General features: G+C 54.6%; 2 protein-coding genes across 2 annotated transcripts in view; both read left to right on the top strand.

Moving 5' to 3' along the window:
- KIF9 (kinesin family member 9) overlaps nucleotides 1-15,333 on the top strand; it is a 35,521-nt gene extending 20,188 nt beyond the window's left edge. Inside the window, exons 16-23 of the mRNA XM_054192054.1 lie at nucleotides 907-997; nucleotides 2,071-2,201; nucleotides 4,200-4,382; nucleotides 6,986-7,194; nucleotides 9,168-9,347; nucleotides 11,080-11,195; nucleotides 14,362-14,466; nucleotides 14,911-15,333. Of these exons, the coding sequence (XP_054048029.1) occupies nucleotides 907-997; nucleotides 2,071-2,201; nucleotides 4,200-4,382; nucleotides 6,986-7,194; nucleotides 9,168-9,347; nucleotides 11,080-11,195; nucleotides 14,362-14,466; nucleotides 14,911-15,018 (1,123 nt within the window). The 3' untranslated portion in view covers nucleotides 15,019-15,333. The remainder of the gene's footprint in view (nucleotides 1-906; nucleotides 998-2,070; nucleotides 2,202-4,199; nucleotides 4,383-6,985; nucleotides 7,195-9,167; nucleotides 9,348-11,079; nucleotides 11,196-14,361; nucleotides 14,467-14,910) is intronic.
- Nucleotides 15,334-19,494: 4,161 nt separating this feature from the next.
- The window catches only part of SETD2 (SET domain containing 2, histone lysine methyltransferase), a 74,806-nt gene continuing 74,485 nt past the window's right edge, over nucleotides 19,495-19,815 (top strand). The window contains exon 1 of the mRNA XM_054192958.1: nucleotides 19,495-19,556. Coding sequence (XP_054048933.1) covers nucleotides 19,519-19,556 — 38 coding nt within the window. The 5' untranslated portion in view covers nucleotides 19,495-19,518. The remainder of the gene's footprint in view (nucleotides 19,557-19,815) is intronic.

Below are 19,815 nucleotides of genomic sequence, written 5' to 3'. Positions count from 1 at the left end.
CCCCAGTTCAAGAGGGACGGGGAACTACTGGAGCGAGTCCAGCGTAGGGCAACCAAGATGATTATGGGACTGGAGCACCTCCCTTATGAGGAAAGGCTGAGAGAGCTGGGACTCTTTAGCCTGGAGAAGAGAAGGCTGAGGGGGGACCTGATTAATGTTTACAAGTACCTAAAGGGTGGGTTTAAGGAGGACGGAGCCAGGCTCTTTTCAATGGTTCCCAGCGACAGGACAAGGGGCAATGGGCACAAGCTGGAACATAGGAAGTTCCGTTCAAATACACGGAAAAACTTCTTTACAGTGAGGGTGACAGAGCACTGGAACAGGCTGCCCAGGGAGGGTGTGGAGTCCCCTTGTCTGGAGATTTTCAAGGCCCGCCTGGATGCAGCCCTGAGGGATGTGCTTTAGGCAATCCTGCTCTAGCAGGGGAGTTGGACTAGATGATCTCTAGAGGTCCCTTCCAACTCTGAAGATTCCGTGATTCCGTGATTCCGTGATTTTCAGTCTTGTGTAGTGTACTTAAGCCGACTGACAAGGCTTCACCCCTTCCCTATCAGTGAAAACATCGCTCGGTTTGAACATCACGAGGGTTAAAGTGAGGTGATGGAACTGAACGGGGGCAATTTTATTTGATATGGCCCATTAAAAGGTTACGCTAAGTACAAAAATAGCCATCAAAAAGCTTCCATATCTAAGAGGCCTAAGAGGAACATCACAGAAAAAAAAAGAAAGGAAGAGCGGAAAAAGGTTATGGGGCAGAACAGAAGGAGCAAGCTGGGGTGTTTGGAGAGGAGATCACAGGTAAAAGCTGGTTTTCTTTGGAAATCTGATATTGGCAGGTATTAGAGGTTTTGGCATAGGAAATACTCCTCCTTGAACACGACGCTAAGGGGCTGTTTTCTCCCCCAGTCAACAGGAGCATGAAGTGGAGGCCAGATTACGAAGCAAGTACGCTCTGATAGACAAAAATAACTTTGCGGCCGTTGCTGCTCTTCAGAAGGTAACGCCTGGTGCTCGAGGCCGGCCCAGAATTCAGCTTAGAATCGGCTGCTTTACTGCTGAAATGTGAATTGCCTCAAATTCTCAACTTTTCCCCGTTGGAAATCTGAAGTTCAGAAATTTTAATGGGATGAGTGTGTCGAAAAACTTGCAGAGAGCAGAGGTGCATTCGTATCAGCAGAGGATTAGGCCCATTATCTGAACAGAATAATTTATTAAATGGGAACGAAGAAAATATAAACTAGAAGGTGACCTGTCTGTCAATCGGTTGTAGGAGGTGGCGTCAGATCACCCGCCTCCGCTGAAATCCCTCTTTTAGTGCTTGTAATTACTGGAGCAAAGTAAACGTGTCATATGTAAACCGTAAATCCAGATGTGGACTCTAGCTTACAGTTTATAATCTATTTTTCATTACTTATTTCCCTCTGTGAAATATTTTCTCTCTGAAGTGGTTATTTCCTTGCCTTGGTTTTACCCAGTACAGCAGATAAAAGAGTCATTATCTGTTACGCAGAGTCATACGCTTGTCCTGTGGCTTCACTGCAGATGCTTGGAATTTTTTTTGGAAGAAAGGCACGAGGGAAAATGCAAAAGTATTTGTATAAGAGAGAAGCACATGGTCTCTAACAGGCCTATTCAAGTCTTTATTTAAAGAAGTGGAAAACAAAACCGAAACCTGATTTAGGTAGATTTTAACGCCTAATGGCCCCTCTGTTTTATAGTTGAAGCAATATGAGAAATAGTGTAGGAAACATAATGCTCTTCCGTATTTTCACTAAATGAAGACTTCTGAGGGTGCATTTATTTCTGTGGCACCAGACTCAAGTTATTCTCCCCCGAAGTGGCTGAAACATTTGGCGTAGGAATTTGAGGATAATTTTGGTGCCATTTCAGTTTTCACTTCATCCTTAGAGTTGTGTTTCTCTGAAATACTCGGTAGCGCATACAGATTTCTGGATTATATTGTACAACGGGATGGAATAGCTGCCGGGCAAGGGCTGGGTAGCTTTTGGGATCTAGAGAGTTACAGATCCAACGCTGCCTGGGCCATGTTTTATTTCTTCCTGTTTCCAGGAAGGTGTGGTTGATGTGGATGGCTATTTGGTGCAGGAAGAGGACGGACAGGCTTCTGGGACGAGAACTGCTCCATTTTCATCCAGAGATGGTGGGAAGAAGAAACCCAGGAAAAGCAACGGCCAGCCCAAGTGAGTAAAGCAGCCAGACAGCTCTCCCTTTTCTCTGATCATGTGTCATCGCAGTGATGTCCTCAAACCAGGACGTTAGCTCTTGGAAGAAGGTAGAGAAGAAGCTGGCTTAACATGTGGAAGTTTTGTTTCCTCAAGGATGACATTCCAGGATGATGCTGGAAGGGTTTGTGGGGTCCTTACGGCCACCAGCAACACCGGCAGGAGGATGTTAGGAGAATGCGTGTGACTGGCAAGCCCAGCCTGTGGTGGGGCAGACCTCTGTTATGGGGAAGATTTACTGCGAATGGTTTGTCCATGTGTCTGTTACGGACAAACGGAGACCACGGAGCGCTGCTCAGGGTGTGGACGAGAAGCTCAACATGAGCAGGCAATGCGCGCTGGCAGCCCAGAAAGCCAACTGCATCCTGGGCTGCGTCAAAAGAAGCGTGGCCAGCAGGGCGAGGGAGGGGATTCTGCCCCTCTGCTCCGCTCTGGGGAGACCCCACCTGGAGTCCTGCGTCCAGCTCTGGAGTCCTCAGCACAAGAAGGACATGGACCTGTTGGAACAGGTCCAGCAGAGGGCCCTGGAGATGCTGGGAGGGCTGGAGCCCCTCTGCTGTGGGGACAGGTTGAGAGAGCTGGGGGGGTTCAGCCTGGAGAAGAGAAGGCTCTGGGGAGACCTTGGAGCCCCTTCCAGTCCCGCAGGGGGCTCCAGGAAAGCTGGGGAGGGACTCTGGATCAGGGAGGGGAGCCATGGGACAAGGGGGAAGGGTTTTAGACTGGAAAAGGGGAGATTTAGATGAGATCTGAGGAGGAAATTGTTGTCTGTGAGGGGGGTGAGCCCCTGGCCCAAGTTGCCCAGAGAAGCTGTGGCTGCCCCATCCCTGGAGGGGTTCAAGGCCAGGTTGGACGGGGCTTGGAGCAACGTGGTGTGGTGGGAGGTGTCCCTGCCCAGGGCAGGAGGATGGAACTAGATGATCTTTAATGTCCCTTCCAACCCGAACCATTCTATGATTCTATGATTCTGTGATTCTGTGTGTGAGCTGTGGACACGAAGGCTGGGCAGGCTTTGGGCTGAAGAACTTGCAACCAGCACAGACAGGGTTAGCCTGTGAGGAGAGAGGTGGACACGCAGGCAGAGTAACAGTCCTGTGGTGGTGATAGAAGACATGTTAAACCTGCAGTTTTTCTTTAAAGCATTAGGTAGAAGGGGATCTGCTAAGGGGAAAGGAAGGAAGGGACACTGGACAGAGGAGAAGCTAAGGAGAAGAGATTTTGAGAGAGAAGGGGGAACAAGCAGCCCAGAGCAGAGAAAGGTTCTTCAATTTACAGAAATGAGCTCCCTGCGCTGGCAGTTTCTACAACTGCTTCTGTGCCCAAGAGCATCTGCTTGGTTCCTCCTTTGGTTCCCCAAAGTTCCTGTGTTAGAGAGGAGGGGAATCACCAAGCCTTTGGTATCCACATGACACAGTGGAGTCCTCTGTGCAGTTCTTTTTTTTTTTGGGAGATGGAAGGCGATTTGGCAAGCACTTTTCTCTATCTCTTTCAAGTCACGCTGTCCCCTGCAGACAAGGCTGGTGGTGTTTGTGGAGGTGAGCGGCGGGAGAAGGACAGCGAGCTGGGCTTGATTTAGACGTGGGGTTAGACGAAATCCAAGGGGATTTGGTTTATAGGTTCCTCTGAAGGTAAAGAGGCTCTTCCTGCCTGCAGGTGTGCCTCAGTCCAGACAGGGTGGGAATGTTGTGGTGATCTTTCTCCGGAAAGCCAGTTCAGCCTCCGCTGTGCTCTATGGTATTTGCTCCACAAGGCAGTCCCTCTGCTCTAGGAAGTAAGGATTTGTGAGAACAAAGCTGATCTTATTCCTTGGCGGTAGATATTTCACTGCAAACTTTGGTAGAAGCAACATCAGGCTGCTAGTTTTTGAACCAACAAAGCTAGCACCTGCAGCATGTTTTGGTTCCACCTTCCTGTTATTAAGGAATCAATTAATCTGGTTCATCGTTTTGCCCCTTTTAGGAAGGAAGGAATCAGGAGCTTTCTTTCTGGAAGAGATCTGGATGGTTTTTTACCATCAAAAAGTCAGGGAACGGTTTCCACCAAGGATCTGGGTGTGAAAGAGGCAGCAAGGAACCATGATACAGCACATATTGATGCAGAGCTCTCAAAGTCAGCTCCCGTGGAGGATTCCCAGCAGCCCAGGTAAGCTTTCCCTGTAAGGGAGTATATCCTCTTTGCCGGAGGGTGGTTTACACCGGAGTGATTGCATTGTGTTCCCCTAGTACAACTACCTGCTTCGAAGTGGAGAGATTCAGAGATCTTCATTGCTTGGATGCAGAAATACATTGTAGGACAGCAGTGGTTGTAAGGACACCCTGTGAAGCAAATTATGTTGGTGGTCTTCACCTTCTCCATCTGCTTTCAGCTGTGTCCTGCTCACTTGCTCTATTAAGTGTGAAATCTCTGAAAATTGCAGCACTCTTCACCCTTTGGTTAGTAGTAAAAGTGCAGGGAGACGTCATGTCCAGCCACAAACCCCCCCCAAGTCATGAAAATGGGTCAATAGCTGCACAAGATGAGGGCAGGAAGTACCATGTCAAGAGAGAAGAGTGGACAACGGCCAAAAATGCAGCAACATGTGTCATCTGCTTGTGCCACAACAAGAATTTAGCATGGGAGGGCAGCGCTGAACTGCAATTCGTTCTGGATGGAGTTGATGGGGTAAGAAACGCTACTGGTATCGAGACGAAGGGCTTTTTCCAGGAGGATGTGCTCAACAGCATGAGGCTGTTCAACTCCCAGGAGCTCAGCCAGGACCCCACACAAACCAGTCGGGACACCACTTTTCCCATCACCAGCCATCTTTTCTGGCTGAGAGCCCTCAAGCTGTGAGCGCCGCAGCTCTGAAGTCTTGTGAGCACCTCCATTGCCTGCGTTGTAGATGACCAAGTCTTTGCTTGTTCCTGACGCCCAGGGAGAGCATTGCAGTGAAGCCGTCCCAGGATTTACTCCTGAAGAAGGGCCAAGTGCAAGGTCCTGCACCTGGGTCATGGCAATCCCAGGGACAAATCCAGGTTGGGTGGAGAATGGCTTGAGAGCAGCCCTGAGGAGAAGAACTTGGGGGTGCTGGTGGACGAGAAGCTCAACATGAACAGGCAATGTGCGCTGGCAGCCCAGAAAGCCAACCACATCCTGGGCTGCATCAGGAGAAGCGTGGCCAGCAGGGCGAGGGAGGGGATTCTGCCCCTCTGCTCTGCTCTGGGGAGACCCCACCTGGAGTACCATGTCCAGCTCTGGAGTCCTCAGCACAAAAAGGACATGGACCTGTTGGAACGGGTCCAGAGGAGGCCATGAAGATGATCAGAGGGCTGGAGCCCCTCTGCTGTGAGGACAGGCTGAGAGAGCTGGGGGGGTTCAGCCTGGAGAAGAGAAGGCTCCGGGGAGACCTTCTAGCAGCCTTCCAGTCCCTAAAGGGGGCCTACAGGAGGGATGGGGAGGGACTCTGGATCAGGGAGCATAATGATAGGACGAGGAGGAACGGCCTCAAACTGCAAGAGGGGAGACTTAGATGAGATCTGAGGAAGAAATTCTTGACTGTGAGGGTGGTGAGCCCCTGGCCCAGGTTGCCCAGAGAAGCTGTGGCTGCCCCATCCCTGGAGGGGTTCAAGGGCAGGTTGGACGGGGCTTGGAGCAACCTGGGCTGGTGGGAGGTGTCCCTGCCCAGGGCAGGGGGTTGGAACTAGATGACCTTTAAGGTCCCTTCCAACCCAAACCACTCTGTGATTCTGTGAAGAACCTTAAGATGTCGTCGCGTTCCTCCACGTCCTCTGCGTGTGTTTTAGTGTTTCTTCTACAGGTCCTGTGGCTGGCAGGGAAGGCTACTGCTGCTGCAGCTGCGTAAGGCACAACCCAGAGTCCTTAGAAGCTTGGTAGCTGGCTGTCCAAGCTGTAGCTGTGGCAGTCTGCCCAGTGGCTGTTGTTTACAGCGCTTTGCCAGCAGTTTGGCACGGAAAGCAGCCTCACGCAGCCTTTGAGGAGTTTGAAAATGCCCTTAAGAGGTCAATCAGGGGAAGGCAGTAGTCAAGAGTTTTGCTTCGACCGGTCTAGACTGAGGAATGTGGTGACTTGTAGCTACTTTCTGCTACCAGATCCAGCCCGCTCACCCAGAACAACCTTACGCAGCCCAGAGCAGGGAGTGTGACGTTCTCCTGCGGGACTCTCCTTTTGCCCAGTGTGGTTTGTGATGAAGTAAGAGCTGGTGTTCATGGAGGCACGTTTGCAACAAAGCCATTTCATAGAAAAGTCAGGATTGACACGCGCCCCTTTGAGTTCAGTCTTTCTAAATAGGCAAGACTTAAAAGCCACGGGCGGCAGTAGAGCCGGCCAACGCACGCAGCTATGGGCTTTGGTTGGCAGAGGTGACTGGTCTGTGCTGGGATCCAGCGAGGAAACAGCAAAGACGTTTCCGTTTAACAATAGGGAGGAACAATATTCATTATTCTTCTGAAAATTCAGACCATTAAAGGTCCGCTTTCCAGGGAAGCCTCACTTCTGAGGCATCTCCTGAGGAATGCGGTTTCTATGTAAATAAGTCTTTCTTCTGGGAGCAGGACTGGGGGAAAGTGGGTGTGAGGGCTGGCACAGAGATGGTACCAGGGTGCAGCTGGCACAGCGAGATCCTCAAAGGGCTCATTGAAATACCATCCCCAAACCTCAGCTATGGCCACTCCCCTGAGCTGTGTCACGCTGCAGGGCAGAACAAACTGACCTCCCCATGTCCGCGTTTTCTTTGAATTCCGCTGCAGCTCCCCTCCATCCAAACCAGTGGCATTTGAGCAGTTTAAGGAGAAGGGCGGAAGTGAGATCAACCGGATCTTTAAAGAGAACAAAAGCATCCTCCTCGCCAGGAAGAAGAGAAGCAGTACAGTGGCGCAGAGGATCAACTTCATCAAGCGTGAGATAGAGAGCATCAAAAAGGCTCTGGAGGCTCAGAAGCAGGAGCGGTGGCAGCAGGGTAAGTCGCTGTGTGGAGACTGGCCAGCGCAAAACCAACCGAAGAAGGGAGCCACTGGTTTCAAAGCAATTCTGGTGGTGAGACCACTAGACCACCACTGCCGCTTGCCAGGGTAGCGGGACAGGCCGGGCTTAGCGCCCCAGCTCTGCAGCTGGCTTTGTGTTTTTGCCACGTGATTCCTCCACTTGAGTCCTCCGCACTTCAGCCTCATTGAGTCGTGCCACTGAGGCTTCACGTTAATGAGGTGAGCTGCCATCAGGTTGATTCCTCACCCCACGCTTTGATGGATCAGTCAGTGCAGAAATCACGGGGAGCAGACTTTCCCTTACCGTGGTGGAGATGTACCGCATCTCCTACGGCTTGATTTCATCTAGATTAGGGTCTAGGAAAGTCAAAATCCCAAACTGCAAAGTACTAGAGGGAAAAATGGGGTAAGCACTTTCCTACTTTGCTGCGGCAAGATGTTTGTTTAGGTGGAATATGCCTGGATGAGACTAGGAAGTGCGTCAGGTTTCGTGCTCCCTGCAGCAGGACTCCCAGGAGTCGGTGCTATCGCGTTCTGCAGAGGAACGGGGAAGAAACGCCTCCGGGCACGGAGAGAAATCTGAAACAAATGGCTTTAATAGCGGCGTGGTCTGGAGTGCTCTGCCTGGGATGGTGAGGAAGTAGCAGTGGCGTTCCTTGCGTGCAGGGAGGACAGCAAAACAACTCAGTTCTGTGAAAATACAGCCTTAATTATTGCCAGGCAATTAGAAGGAAATAAGAGGGAATGAGAGAGAAAAGAAATGGTCACCAGCAAGCAGGCCATGACTAGCGAATGCGGGCTGGAGAGGCAGACCCGGGCTGAATGCTGCTGAACTGGCTTCCATTTCTCTTCCTCCAGAGAGACTTTTATGACCATGCTTTGCAGGGGCCTCTTCCCATAGGGCCTGGTCCTGCGAGATGCAAAGCTTTTTTGGCTAAATGATGAGCAAATCACCTTGAATCCGTGTCGAAGTGAGGGTCTGTCTTTTCATGGACTCATTGCTTCTCTTGGGCCTTTGCTCTTTATGATGACGTCTACCAACTGGTGGTTTATTGTGGGTGCTGGAAAGCACAGGAATAAACCGATTGGAAGGAAACCAAGGAAGATGTTTATCATAGGGAAGAAGCAATGGCTTAACTTTCCCCAAAGGGCTGACCAGCCCTTTGTCTCAAAAACCTTTCCCATGGCTGCCCAGGGAGTTTTTCAGCAGCAGCCATAAAAGCTCTATGTGATACCCTCCAGCAGGCTGCCACGTGGGTGTCTCTCTGCAGAGTCACACAATCACAGAATGGCGGGGGTCGGAAGGGACCTCTGGAGATCACCCAGTCCAACCCCCTGCCAGAGCAGGGTCACCCACAGCAGGTGGCACAGGAACGCGTCCAGGCGGGTTTGGGATGTCTCCAGAGACGGAGACTCCCCCACCTCTCTGGGCAGCCTGTGCCAGGGCTCTGCCACCCTCACAGCAAAGAAGTTCCTCCTCATGTTGAGATGGAACTTCCCATGGTCAAGTTTGTGCCCGTTACCCCTTGTCCTGTCGCTGGGCACCACTGAGAAGAGCCTGGGACCCACCCTTCCAGTATTTATAAGTGTTGATAATGTCCCCCCTCAGCTGTCTTTTTTTCCAGACTGAAGAGCCCCAAATCCCTCAGCCTTTCTCCATCAGAGAGGTGCTCCAGTCCCCTCATCATCCGATCCTTCCTCTTCATCTGCACGTGTCCCTGCTCCAGGAGGACTGATGTCTGAGCGGGTTCAAGAGTTCAGCAGCGATTTCTGCCCCACACCACTCCAACACTGCATTTATTTGTAGAAAGCATGTCTAAGGAAATGTCAATTGTGTGGTTAACCTCAGTATAACTGGGTAACTACCGTGTGGTTCGAAGTATAATGACTGTTCTTCGTCCCTCTCCACCCTCACAAGAAACCTTCATTTCCTTTTCTTACCCTCCAGGAGAGTATGTCGATGACAAAGGACAGATCATAACTGACGAGGAGGAGTTTTTACTCATCATGAAGCTGAAGGACCTGAAGGAAGAGTACAGGTCTGGTTATGCTGAGCTGCAGGACCTGAAGGCAGAAATCCAGTACTGCCAGCATCTGGTAGACCAGTGCCGGAACAAACTCATCACAGGTACTGGTTGCCAGGGCACTTGCTGAACAGCCTCCAGTTTAGCTGGGGGGCTTGAGAGCAGCTCAGTACCGAAACACTTCTCAGACACGGTACATTTAAGCCAAGCCCGTGTCATCCTCTGCTGGCATTTTTCTTGTGGCCTTCCAGACTTGTTTTTTATTGATGATTGGGGTTTTTTGGTTGGGCTTTTTTTTTTTTGTTTTGTTTGACATAACACCGAATCGCTGCAGATTCTCTCTCGCAGATAATGACATACCGCCCCTTGGTCACGCCGCTACGCGCAATGCTGCGGGTAAAGGCCTTTCACCGTGAAGTTGACACTAACGCTCCCGCTGACGGCCCTGGTTCTCACCCTGGATTTCATTTCGTAGAGATGGTGGCTAAGGATCTGCACTGGGCCAGGGGTTTTGGCTCTGGATTGCAGATGTCTCCTCTGGACCCCCGTGAGACCGGCATTACTCAGGTTCCAGCCTTGCAGCACGGGCGCCTTGGCAGGAAGCCGAGCTTGGTCATTTCAGCATGTTCTTCACGAGCGCCACCCTCGTGGTGATGAGTCACACCTCTGCTCAGGGTGATCCCTGCAAATTCGCGGTGCGCTCCGCTGCAGGACGCTCACTTTGGGTCTGTGGTAACGGGAGTGCGGTCCTGTTGTATCCCCAGCTTTGTCCCGTATGACGGAAGGCCGTAGGTGTACAAATGCCAGAGTCCCGAACATTTGGATGCTGTGCACACGGCAACGCTTTATTTTCTACAAACTTGCCAGAGCACAACTTGTATCCATCAGTGCATCCCACGCTGAAAGAAATGCGTGGCATCTTCCAGGAGATAGACAGGGCCAAATCGTAATTGTGCAGAAACTTTGCCACTGGTTTGCGTTGGACACCAGGTTTGGCATTTTTTGGGTGCTCCAGGTGTTTGCTGTTTGTTTAAACATACCGGCACGGATTCATTCGCTCTCTGTGTCAGCCCAGAGAGAAAAGGTCATCTCAGAGCTAAAATTGGGGTAAAAAGTCAGCGGTGTTGCATCATGTCGGCCGTGCCGAGCGGGAGCAGGGCTCTGCCTTTAACCTTGTTTGTCCTTCATGGCTCCCACGACAGAAAGTTGCTGGAGTCCCTCCTGGGTGGCGCTGCCTTCTTCGGGGGCTGTGGGCTCTCCCACCCCGTGGGGAAACGTGCCAGGGGAACGGAGCAGAGCACAGGCGCTTTGCAGCAGGCCTGTGGGAAATGCCCAGGATTAATAAGGACAGAATTCCTGCTGCACCTGCTGTCTGTTATCACCGGCTATCACGGGATGGAAAGCGGCTGTGCTTCTTTAGCGTTTGGAATTGAAACCTGAGCCCCAAAATATGCTGACCGTTCAAAATGACCAGCTCCAAACTGGATGGCTCCACGTCTCCGGGACGCAGGAGCAGTGCCACCTCGCGGCCAGCCACCTCTCGGGCTCCACAAGCCCAGGGCGACTGTCCCCAGGGCCAGCCACCACGTCCCAGCCGCCTGGCAGGCAGCGAGGACAGGCAGCAGCCTCCCCCAGCACAGCTAGCGGTGCCCTGTCCCTTTGAACTAACGCTTCTAATAGTTTGAAACTCGGGAGCGTGCAGTTCTGAGGTCCCGTCGGAGAGTTATAAGAGCACTGAGGTCCCACCTGATCCATGGGTAGGGAGCCAGAAGGGGCCCACCCTTGTCTCCTTGGTCATTACAGCGCTGTTTATCCCGCCCCAACTTTGCCTTGCAGAGTTTGAGGTCTGGTACAGCGAGTCCTTCCTCATTCCCAAGGATGTGCGGGAAGCCCTGAAGCCCGGTGGCAACATCAGACCTGGAATGATTCCCATAAACAGAGTCATGTGCCTGGTGAGTTGTCCTGGCAGCTCTGCTTATTCTCCTTGATAACCGCACGTGGCGCGGTAATGAGGGCACAACTAAGCCCGTGGGAGGAGGAGGGCATGGCAGCTCTGCCCCTTTCTCTAAGCAGAGCGGCTGGCGTTGAAATGCTATCTGCTATGATGCAGAGAGCAACTATCTGGAGATACATCTTGCTTTCACATTAGCTTTACCATTAAAAGGCTAAAATAGGACAGAGTGATTGAAGTACCCCGTCATCTGCTGAGTATCAGTAATCAGGCAAACTGCCCAGAGGTGCGAGGGGTAGGCGGGAGGCTCGTTTCCAGGCCGTAGGATCTGTAACGTGTACAGCTATTGTGTTTCGTGTTGTGGCAACTGGTACCCAGCCAGCCCTCTGTTTAGAAACCACCGCTCTGGGGTAACCGTGGGCTTTTGTCATTCCCGACAAAGAACATTTCTCTTAAGCTTCTCATTTCTCTTAAGCGTTCGCATCTACCTCTGCTGTGGGGACAGGCTGAGGGAGCTGGGGGGGTTCAGCCTGGAGAAGAGAAGGCTCCGGGGAGACCTTCCAGCCCCTTCCAGTCCCTCAAGGGGCTCCAGGAAAGCTGGGGAGGGACTCTGGAGCAGGGAGGGGAGCCATGGGACGAGGGGGAAGGGTTTTCCACTGACAGAGGGGAGATTGAGATGAGATGTGAGGCAGAAATTGTTGGCTGTGAGGGGGGTGAGCCCCTGGCCCAGGTTGCCCAGAGAAGCTGTGGCTGCCCCATCCCTGGAGGGGTTCAAGGGCAGGTTGGACGGGGCTTGGAGCAACCTGGGCTGGTGGGAGGTGTCCCTGCCCAGGGCAGGGGGTGGCACTGGGTGGCCTTTAAAGTCCCTTCCAACCCAAACCATTCTATGATTTACCAGATTTCTTCTTTGCGTTATTCTCCTCTGAAGTCATTCCAGTTTTTGTAAAGGTAAGACTCAAAACCTTCACGCTGTTTGTTAGGAACATGGTGGCAGTCCTTCCGCTCCGTCTGACACCACGAAGCGATGCACGGCAAGGACGGAAACCCCACCCTGGCTGCAAGAGGGAATCAGCCCTTTCTTTGTAGGTGTGACGCTTCTCCATTATTGCTGCTCAACCTCAGCAGGTGGCAGAGAGCAGCATGTGAGGACAGGTCCTAAGTCCATCTCTCCCAGGAGCTCGTCCCCACCAGGAGCAGGGGGCATCTGCAGGCATTTGGGAAAGAGAATGAGCAGGATGTGAGCTGTGCGACCCCGCTTCTGAATGCACAGCCCCATTTCTAGCCACCGAGTAGTGGGGGACAGGATGGCTTTGGCTTTTGAGGAGGAAAACAGAAAAGGAACTCTTTTGTCTCCAGGTGACATTATTTTGACTGTAAATCTCAGTGAAGCATTTTCTTTACTCCCATTGAGAAAAGGCATAAAAAGGGTTTTAAAGCCGATCAGAGACAGGTTCTTCCCATCCCACTGAATTAGTTCCCTGGAGAGGATGAATAACAAACATGATGTGAGAAAAAAACTATGTAGTGAGTTTACTTTTAAGCAGGCTGTTGTGATCTACCAAACGGTGGAAAATTTCAGCTACAGATACAGACCCGTATGGGAAAGAGCCAAAAACCCATCCCAACCTGAATCCCTTTCGATAAAGAGATGCACCTAACGAGGTCAAAAGGAAAACCCTGACTGACTGCACGAGTCCAGGAGGGTCGCTCTTTGGGGAAAAAGAGGAAATCCATCACTAATAGTCACTTTTACTAACCCAAGTTACTCAATATATTCATAGAAACTCCCTTAATGGTTTCCAGCCCTGGACGTCTTGTCATCGCATCAATTCTAAGCCCGAAGACGAATGAAGCGTGCCTTTCAGCAATGCTCTGCAGCTGTGTCAAGTTGTTGATGTTACAGGCAGAAATATTCAGGCGGAGGATAAACAGTGTTCCTGGTAACGTTGCTCAGTGCTGGTTTCTTAGAATCATAGAATGGTTTGGGTCGGTAGGGACCTTAAAGATCATCCAGTTCCAACCCCCTGCCCTGGGCAGGGACACCTCCCACCAGCCCAGGTTGCTCCAAGCCCCGTCCAACCTGCCCTTGAACCCCTCCAGGGATGGGGCAGCCACAGCTTCTCTGGGCAACCTGGGCCAGGGGCTCACCCCCCTCACAGCCAACAATTTCTGCCTCACATCTCATCTCAATCTCCCCTCTGTCAGTGGAAAACCCTTCCCCCTCGTCCCATGGCTCCCCTCCCTGATCCAGAGTCCCTCCCCAGCTTTCCTGGAGCCCCTTGAGGGACTGGAAGGGGCTGGAAGGTCTCCCCGGAGCCTTCTCTTCTCCAGGCTGAACCCCCCCAGCTCTCTCAGCCTGTCCTCAGAGGATTCTTCTCCTGTTCCTTTTACTGGGCAGTTCACTGCAGCTACCCAGTCGGTGTCACTGGCCATGCCAAGACCCACACTGGCTCTGTGAGGGAACCACCTCATTTTTCTTTGGAGGTTTGTTTCCTACTTCGAACCATTTGCCAAACTGTCTCTTTATTTGCCATTCTCACCCATTCATCCAGGGTGTGCGTCTTTTACTCTTGGCTTGGTTCGGTTTGGCCGCTTGCCTTTTATCACACCGGAATTTCAGTGTCACCTTCTCCAAGCTACTCATGAACCCCCCCAAGAGGTGACCTAAGAACCTGCTAGAGCTAGCCTCAAATCCGGCATGAAAACATTATACCCAAGGTGATAACTTAAAAAATTGAACTCCCATTCAACCCATGTTCCTCTTCAGTGCACTCATGCCTTCCAGGCGGTTCCCTGGAGAAGTGTGGGCATGGACATCAGCTGGTTGGGCTCAGGGAGGACCACGCTGAAGCTCAGACCTCCTCCAAGCTGTGACATTATCTTGCAGTGGAAGGAAGACTCTCCTGTGGGTAGTTACGGGCAGAGCATGGCCATGAGAAGACAGCTGATGGAACTCCCTTTGGGGTTTTACACTTGCAGGTAGATTTTGCCCAAAGTCCTGCCCAAATCTGCTCATGTCAGGCATTGGAAGGGAGGACCTCTCACTTCCGAGGCTTTGGAGAGATTGTTGAATCAGCGTTCAATGTGGCAAACGGCATCGGTTGACCTCTGTGTCTCCAGGCGTGTGTTTTTTTCACGTGGATTGGGATCTGTTTTTCTGCTGGCAGGAGGAAGACGAGCAGGAGAGGTTTGAGCGGATGCAGGAGACAAAGCTGCCGGCCTGCCCGGCTTCGGGCTCGTTCTACAAAGCCAAAATGAAGATTGATCAAAAGGTAATCTCAGCTGGTCTTCTGCTAAAAACCAACCTCAGCACTTCTCACTGCGTGTTCCTTCCCGGCAAGATACCACCGAGGCCCTGAGCTTAGCAGGACTTCACAAAGATCGGGCGTTTGTGAGGGTAACGGGGCTGCACAACTATATCATTTAACATTTTTAAGGAAAAATATCTCAAAACCAGCCCTTCAGTGCTTGGGAGGAGAATTTCCCAGGGCTTCTCGTGCCCTCCTTTGAGCCTGCTGGGATCCGCCACCAGTAGAACAACGCTGGGTGTGATGGGGCTTATTCGGGCAGCTTTTTCCAGCACCGCTTGGGAAGGTGTTTGGGTTTGTTTTTGGGTTTTTTTGTTGTTTTTTTTTTCAGGAAAAAGCTTTATTGGTGAGAATTCTGCTCTGAAAACCGAGCTCACGTTAAAAATGCTTTTTGTTTTCCGTTGCCAGCACGCGTACACCAGAACCGTGTCGTCCCTCGAGGAAATACGCAAGAAACCTGGGCTCGTCACAGCTGCTGGGAAGAATAAACCCCTGTCGTTTCTGCGCGTCACGTAACGGATCCGGGCTCAGCCTGGAACCCGGCATTCAACACAAGCGACGTCACCTCGGAAAGTGCCCTGCATTCATGTCCACAATAGATTTATCAAAAATAAACGGTAGGGGGGAAAAAAACCAAACCCACCCCAAGCACCTAACTTTTGTGCAGCTAGACTGAGAGTTATTGGTAAGCGAAGCCGCTGCTTAGACGGGAAGCAAGCCGGGGAGTTCAAACAGTGACGCTTGTTTTTCTGAGCGTCTCTGGAAAACGCGGCGTCCCGACGAGAGAGGGGTGTTGTGGACAACCTGGGCTGCTTCCGCCTCCCTCCTCCCTGCTGCCGGAGGCAACGGCCTCCTGGGCTTGTCCTCAACGGAGCGTCAAGTCGCATCTTTGCTAATTTGATGCTCTGGAGGTGGATCCTGAGGAGCCAGGTTTGGGTGGGAACCAGTCCTCCCTTGGATCGAAGCAACCCCGGGGCGTTTGCCCTCCCGGCGAGAGGAAGGGGCTGGAGAGGCGCACGCAGCAGAGCAGCGTTCCCGTCGCCTGCCTGGCGGGAGATTTACGGCGGCCTCCCCACCTCAGTGCAGCAGGAACAGGGCAGTGTTTGCCCACTGCTTTCCGGGAAAGCGATTCAGATCCAGGGGGGAGATCACGGTGCCCAGCAACTGGAAAGCTCCAGAGGATTTCAGGCTGCTGCTATCTTCGCCCACAGAGCCGAAGGCCTGCTGGAATTCCTCCTCCTCCAGCACCAGGTGGAGATGGGAAGTTGATTCCAGCTTGGCACATGCCAGGGAAGTTTCTACACCAAATATCCAAGCCAAGAGAGTCCCATATTCTCCTCCTGCTGCAAACGGTTCACCACCACATCAGTCTTGCCGGGGCAGAGCTGGGCCGGTTCCTGCGATTTACCCAAAATGATGAGAAACACGCGTGTTCAAGACCAGGCCGGATGGAGCTTTGAGCAACCTGGTCTGGTGGGAGGTGTCCCTGCCCAGGGCAGAGGGGTGGGACTGGATGATCTTTAAGGTCCCTTCCAACCCAAACCATTCTATGATCTCGCAGGGGTCCCTCCAACACCCAGCTCGCCCAGGGCAAGTCTCACGCATGGGCTGGCCGTGCCGCTGGCTGCCGTGATGTGAGGGCGTATGGATCTGTTCTCCTGGGCAATGACAGCAGCACGTGTCCTCTCGGGAAGCTCTGGTGATCGCAGGTAGTTCCTCAAACCCAACCTGCCGTCAGCGTTGGCTCCTCCATCGCTCCTCTCCACCTGTATCGCAGCCGGGGCTCCGAGGAGCTGCAGATGAACGTGGGGCCATATATACGTATGTATATATGTGCCGGTCAAGCTGCAGCCTCGGCTTAAAGGAGCTCCTTAGGGTCCGGCTCCTCCTTGGGGTTTCTCCTTCTTGTCTCCGCAAGGAAGAAAAGCATCAGCCATGATTGTTGTGTCTACTACGCGTTTTGGGTGCCCCTCGGCACTTGTCCTCTGTGGCTCCAGCCGGTGGGTGCTGCTGAGCGCAGGGTCCGGTCTGCGTTCAGAGCCGCAGCCCCCAAGAGCTACGGAATTATTTGGGGAGCTGGAAGAATAATGCGGAAATTGCCAAAACGCGGCATCCCGTGCTCCGCGGCCATCGGGAGCGCCCTGGCCAAAGCCTGGTGAATCATTGGGGTTACTGGAAAACCCGCTGGCACGTCACTGGGGTTACTGGAAAAGCCACCGGCACTTGGCTGAGCCATGGGATGGGGAACGGACAGCCCCCGCTGCCAAACCCCGCACCAGCCGTGGCAGGAGCATCCCTGAATTACAGTATCCCAGGTCAGAGGTTTTCCACATGCCACCTCCGTTTATATGGAATGCTGGGAAAATGAATTAGTGCAAGCTGTTGGGTTTGGTTTAATTGGTTGTAGCTCACCCCTGTTACTGTAACAGCACCTGCGCCCCAGAAGCGCTGTGGAGAACAGCCGAGAAACCACCTTTTCTTTGGAATTATCCATTTCCAAAGGCTTATAAAGCTGAATTTCCCAGGAAAACGCTTCCACAAGAACTGAGCTATGCCTTCCTTCGACCTTCTCCTCCATCCACCCCTCCTTCCCTTTCCCCTCACGCTTCTGCACGAGTGCTGCTCGGTGCCACCCACCCCGTCCCTGTGAGTCCCTGCCAGCCCAAATCTGGAAAAAAAGGCAAGAAATCTCAATTTTGGATGCTGCAAACATACTTCTGTGGCTCCTGTGTGGGCGGGATGGTCCTACTGCACCCCAAAAGCAAGCTCCTGGGGTGCTCCGGCACCATCTCCCTGGAGGAGCTCTCCCCCGGGCTTGGGAGGCTGCTGAAATAAAACAAGGTCTGAAAGGACAAGAGCAGTTTTTAGTGATTTTGTGGATTTTTCTCTGGAATGTGGCCTGGGCGCTGGCAGGGCCTGGGGATGGGCAGGGCCCTGGGCTGTCCCAGGTGTGATCCCGGGGGTGCCCGTCATCCTGGGGGAGATCCTGGGGTTATCCCAGGGTGCCAGAGTCCCGGGAGTGATCCCGAGGTGCCGGTAATCCCGGGCATGTTGGTGTCCTGTGGTGCCAGTGTCTAGGAGTCAGGGCAATCCTGGAGGTGATCTGGGAGTGCCACTGATCCCAGGGGAGATTCCTGGGATGTTGGTGATCCCAGGGGGAGATCCTGGGAGTGCTGGTGATCCCGGGGTGCTGGTGCCCCGGGGTATGGGAGATCCTGAGGGATGCTGGTGATGCCAGTTCGCTGGGGTACTGGTATCCTGGGGGTCACCCTGATGTGCTGTGGGTGATCCGAGGTGCTGGTGATCCTGGGGAGATCCCAGTGTGGTCCCAGCATTACCAGGGAGATCTTGGTGACCCCATGGCTGATCCTGGTGTGGCCCCGGTGCCTGGTGTGGCCCCAGTGATCCCAGGGGTGATCCCGGTGTGATCGCGGTGAGATCCCGGCGGTCCCATGGCTAATGCCAGTATCGCCCCAGTGCCTGGTGTGGCCCTGGTGATCCCAGGGATGATGCTGGTGTGATCCCGGAGAGATCCCACCCGTCCCATGGCTGATCCTGGTGTGGCCCCGGTGCCTGGTGTGGCCCTGGTGATCCCAGGGATGATGCTGGTGTGATCCCGGAGAGATCCCACCCGTCCCATGGCGGATCCTGGTGTGTCCCCGGGACTTCCCTGCCCGACCCCGCTGAGGTCATGGTGATCCCGGGGGTGATGCTAATGTGGCCCCGGTGCCTGGTGTGGCCCTGGTGATACCAGTGTGATCCCAGGGGTGATCCTGGTGTGGCCCAAGTGAGATCCTGGGGATGATGCTGGTGCGGCCCCAGTGATCGCGGGGGTGATCCTGGTGTGGCCCCAGTGCCTGGTGTGGATCCGGTGATCCCAGGGGTGATGCTGGTGCGATCCCAGTGAGATCCCGGTGTGGCCCTGGTGCCTGCTGTGGCCCCGCTGATCCTGGGGGTGATCCCGGTGTGGCCCTGGTGAGATCCCAAGGGTGATGCTGGTGTGGCCCCAGTGCCTAGTGTGGATCCAGTGATCCCAGGGGTGATCCCGGTGTGATCACAGTGAGATCCCGGTGTGGCCCTGGTGTCTGCTGGGGCCCCAGTGATCCCGGGTGTGATCCCAGTGTGGCCCCTTGTGTCTGGTGTGTATCCAGTGATCCCGGAGGTGATCCCGGTGTGATCCCAGTGAGATCCTGGTGCCTGCTATGGCCCTGGTGATCCCAGGGGTGATCCCGGTGAGATCCCGAGGGTGATGCCAGTGTGGCCCCCGTGTCTGGTGTGGATCCGGTGATCCCAGGGGTGACGCTGGTGCGATCCCAGTGAGATCCCAGTGTGGCCCTGGTGCCTGCTGTGGCTCCAGTGATCCCAGGAGTGATCCCAGTGAGATCCCGGTGTGGCCCCGGTGCTCCCGGGGGTGATCCCGCTGCGATGCCGGTGTGGCCCCTGTGCTTGCTGCGGCCCCGGTGATCCCGGGAGTGATCCCGGTGAGATCCCAGGGGTGATGCCGCTGTGGCCCCGGTGCCTGCTGTGGCCCCGGTGATCCCGGGGGGGATCCGGGTGAGATCCCGGAGAGATCCCGCCGGTCCGGCGGCTGCTGCCGGTGTGTCCCCGGGACTGCCCTGCCTGAGGTCCCGGTGAATCCGGTCCGGTGCCGTCCCCTCGCCCGGCGGCGCGGCTGCCCGCCCCGGGGGGAGCGGAGCGGAGCGGCGGCGGCGGCGCGGCGGCGCGGCGGGGAGGAGCCGGGCGGCCGGGGCGGACTCGTCGTCGGGCGGCGGGCAGGGGCAGGGCAGGGCACGGCGCGGATGGCGGGGCCCCGCCGGCGGCCGCTGCAGCGCGGGGCCCGCCGGAGGATGTGAGGCGGCGGCGGCGGAGCCGAGCCCCCCGCCGGGCTCGGAGGAGGGCGGAGAAGGGGCCCTCCCCCGCGGCGCGGCCCGGCCCGGCCCGGCCCTGCCCGCCCCAGGGGCCGCGTCTGCCGCCCCCCCCCCCCCCCCCGGTCCCCCGGACAGCGCCCGCCCGACCATGGGGGACTTCTACGACCCGGAGCACCCCACCCCGGAGTAAGCGCTGGCCGCGCCGCCGGCCGACCCCCTTCCCTTCCCCGGCCCTGCACGGCGGCCTGAGGCCTGGCGGGCCCGGCGGGGTAGGCCGCGCATCCCCGGCCTTGCGTGAGCGCCGCGGCCGGGCGCCGGCGGGCGGAGGCCGGGCTGGGGGTGGGTGGTGGGTGGCTGGAGGACGGAGCGGAGCGGCGGGGGGTGGCGGGGGTGCCGGGGGGCTGCCCTTGCCCTCCCCGAGGTGCCCTGCGGAGGGAGGGAGGGA

Source organism: Rissa tridactyla, chromosome 2 (assembly GCF_028500815.1).
Source record: "Rissa tridactyla isolate bRisTri1 chromosome 2, bRisTri1.patW.cur.20221130, whole genome shotgun sequence".
NCBI classification, from domain to species: Eukaryota; Metazoa; Chordata; class Aves; order Charadriiformes; family Laridae; genus Rissa; species Rissa tridactyla.
The sequence above is the reverse complement of the archived record's forward strand: the minus strand, read 5'-3'. Positions and strand labels throughout refer to the sequence as shown.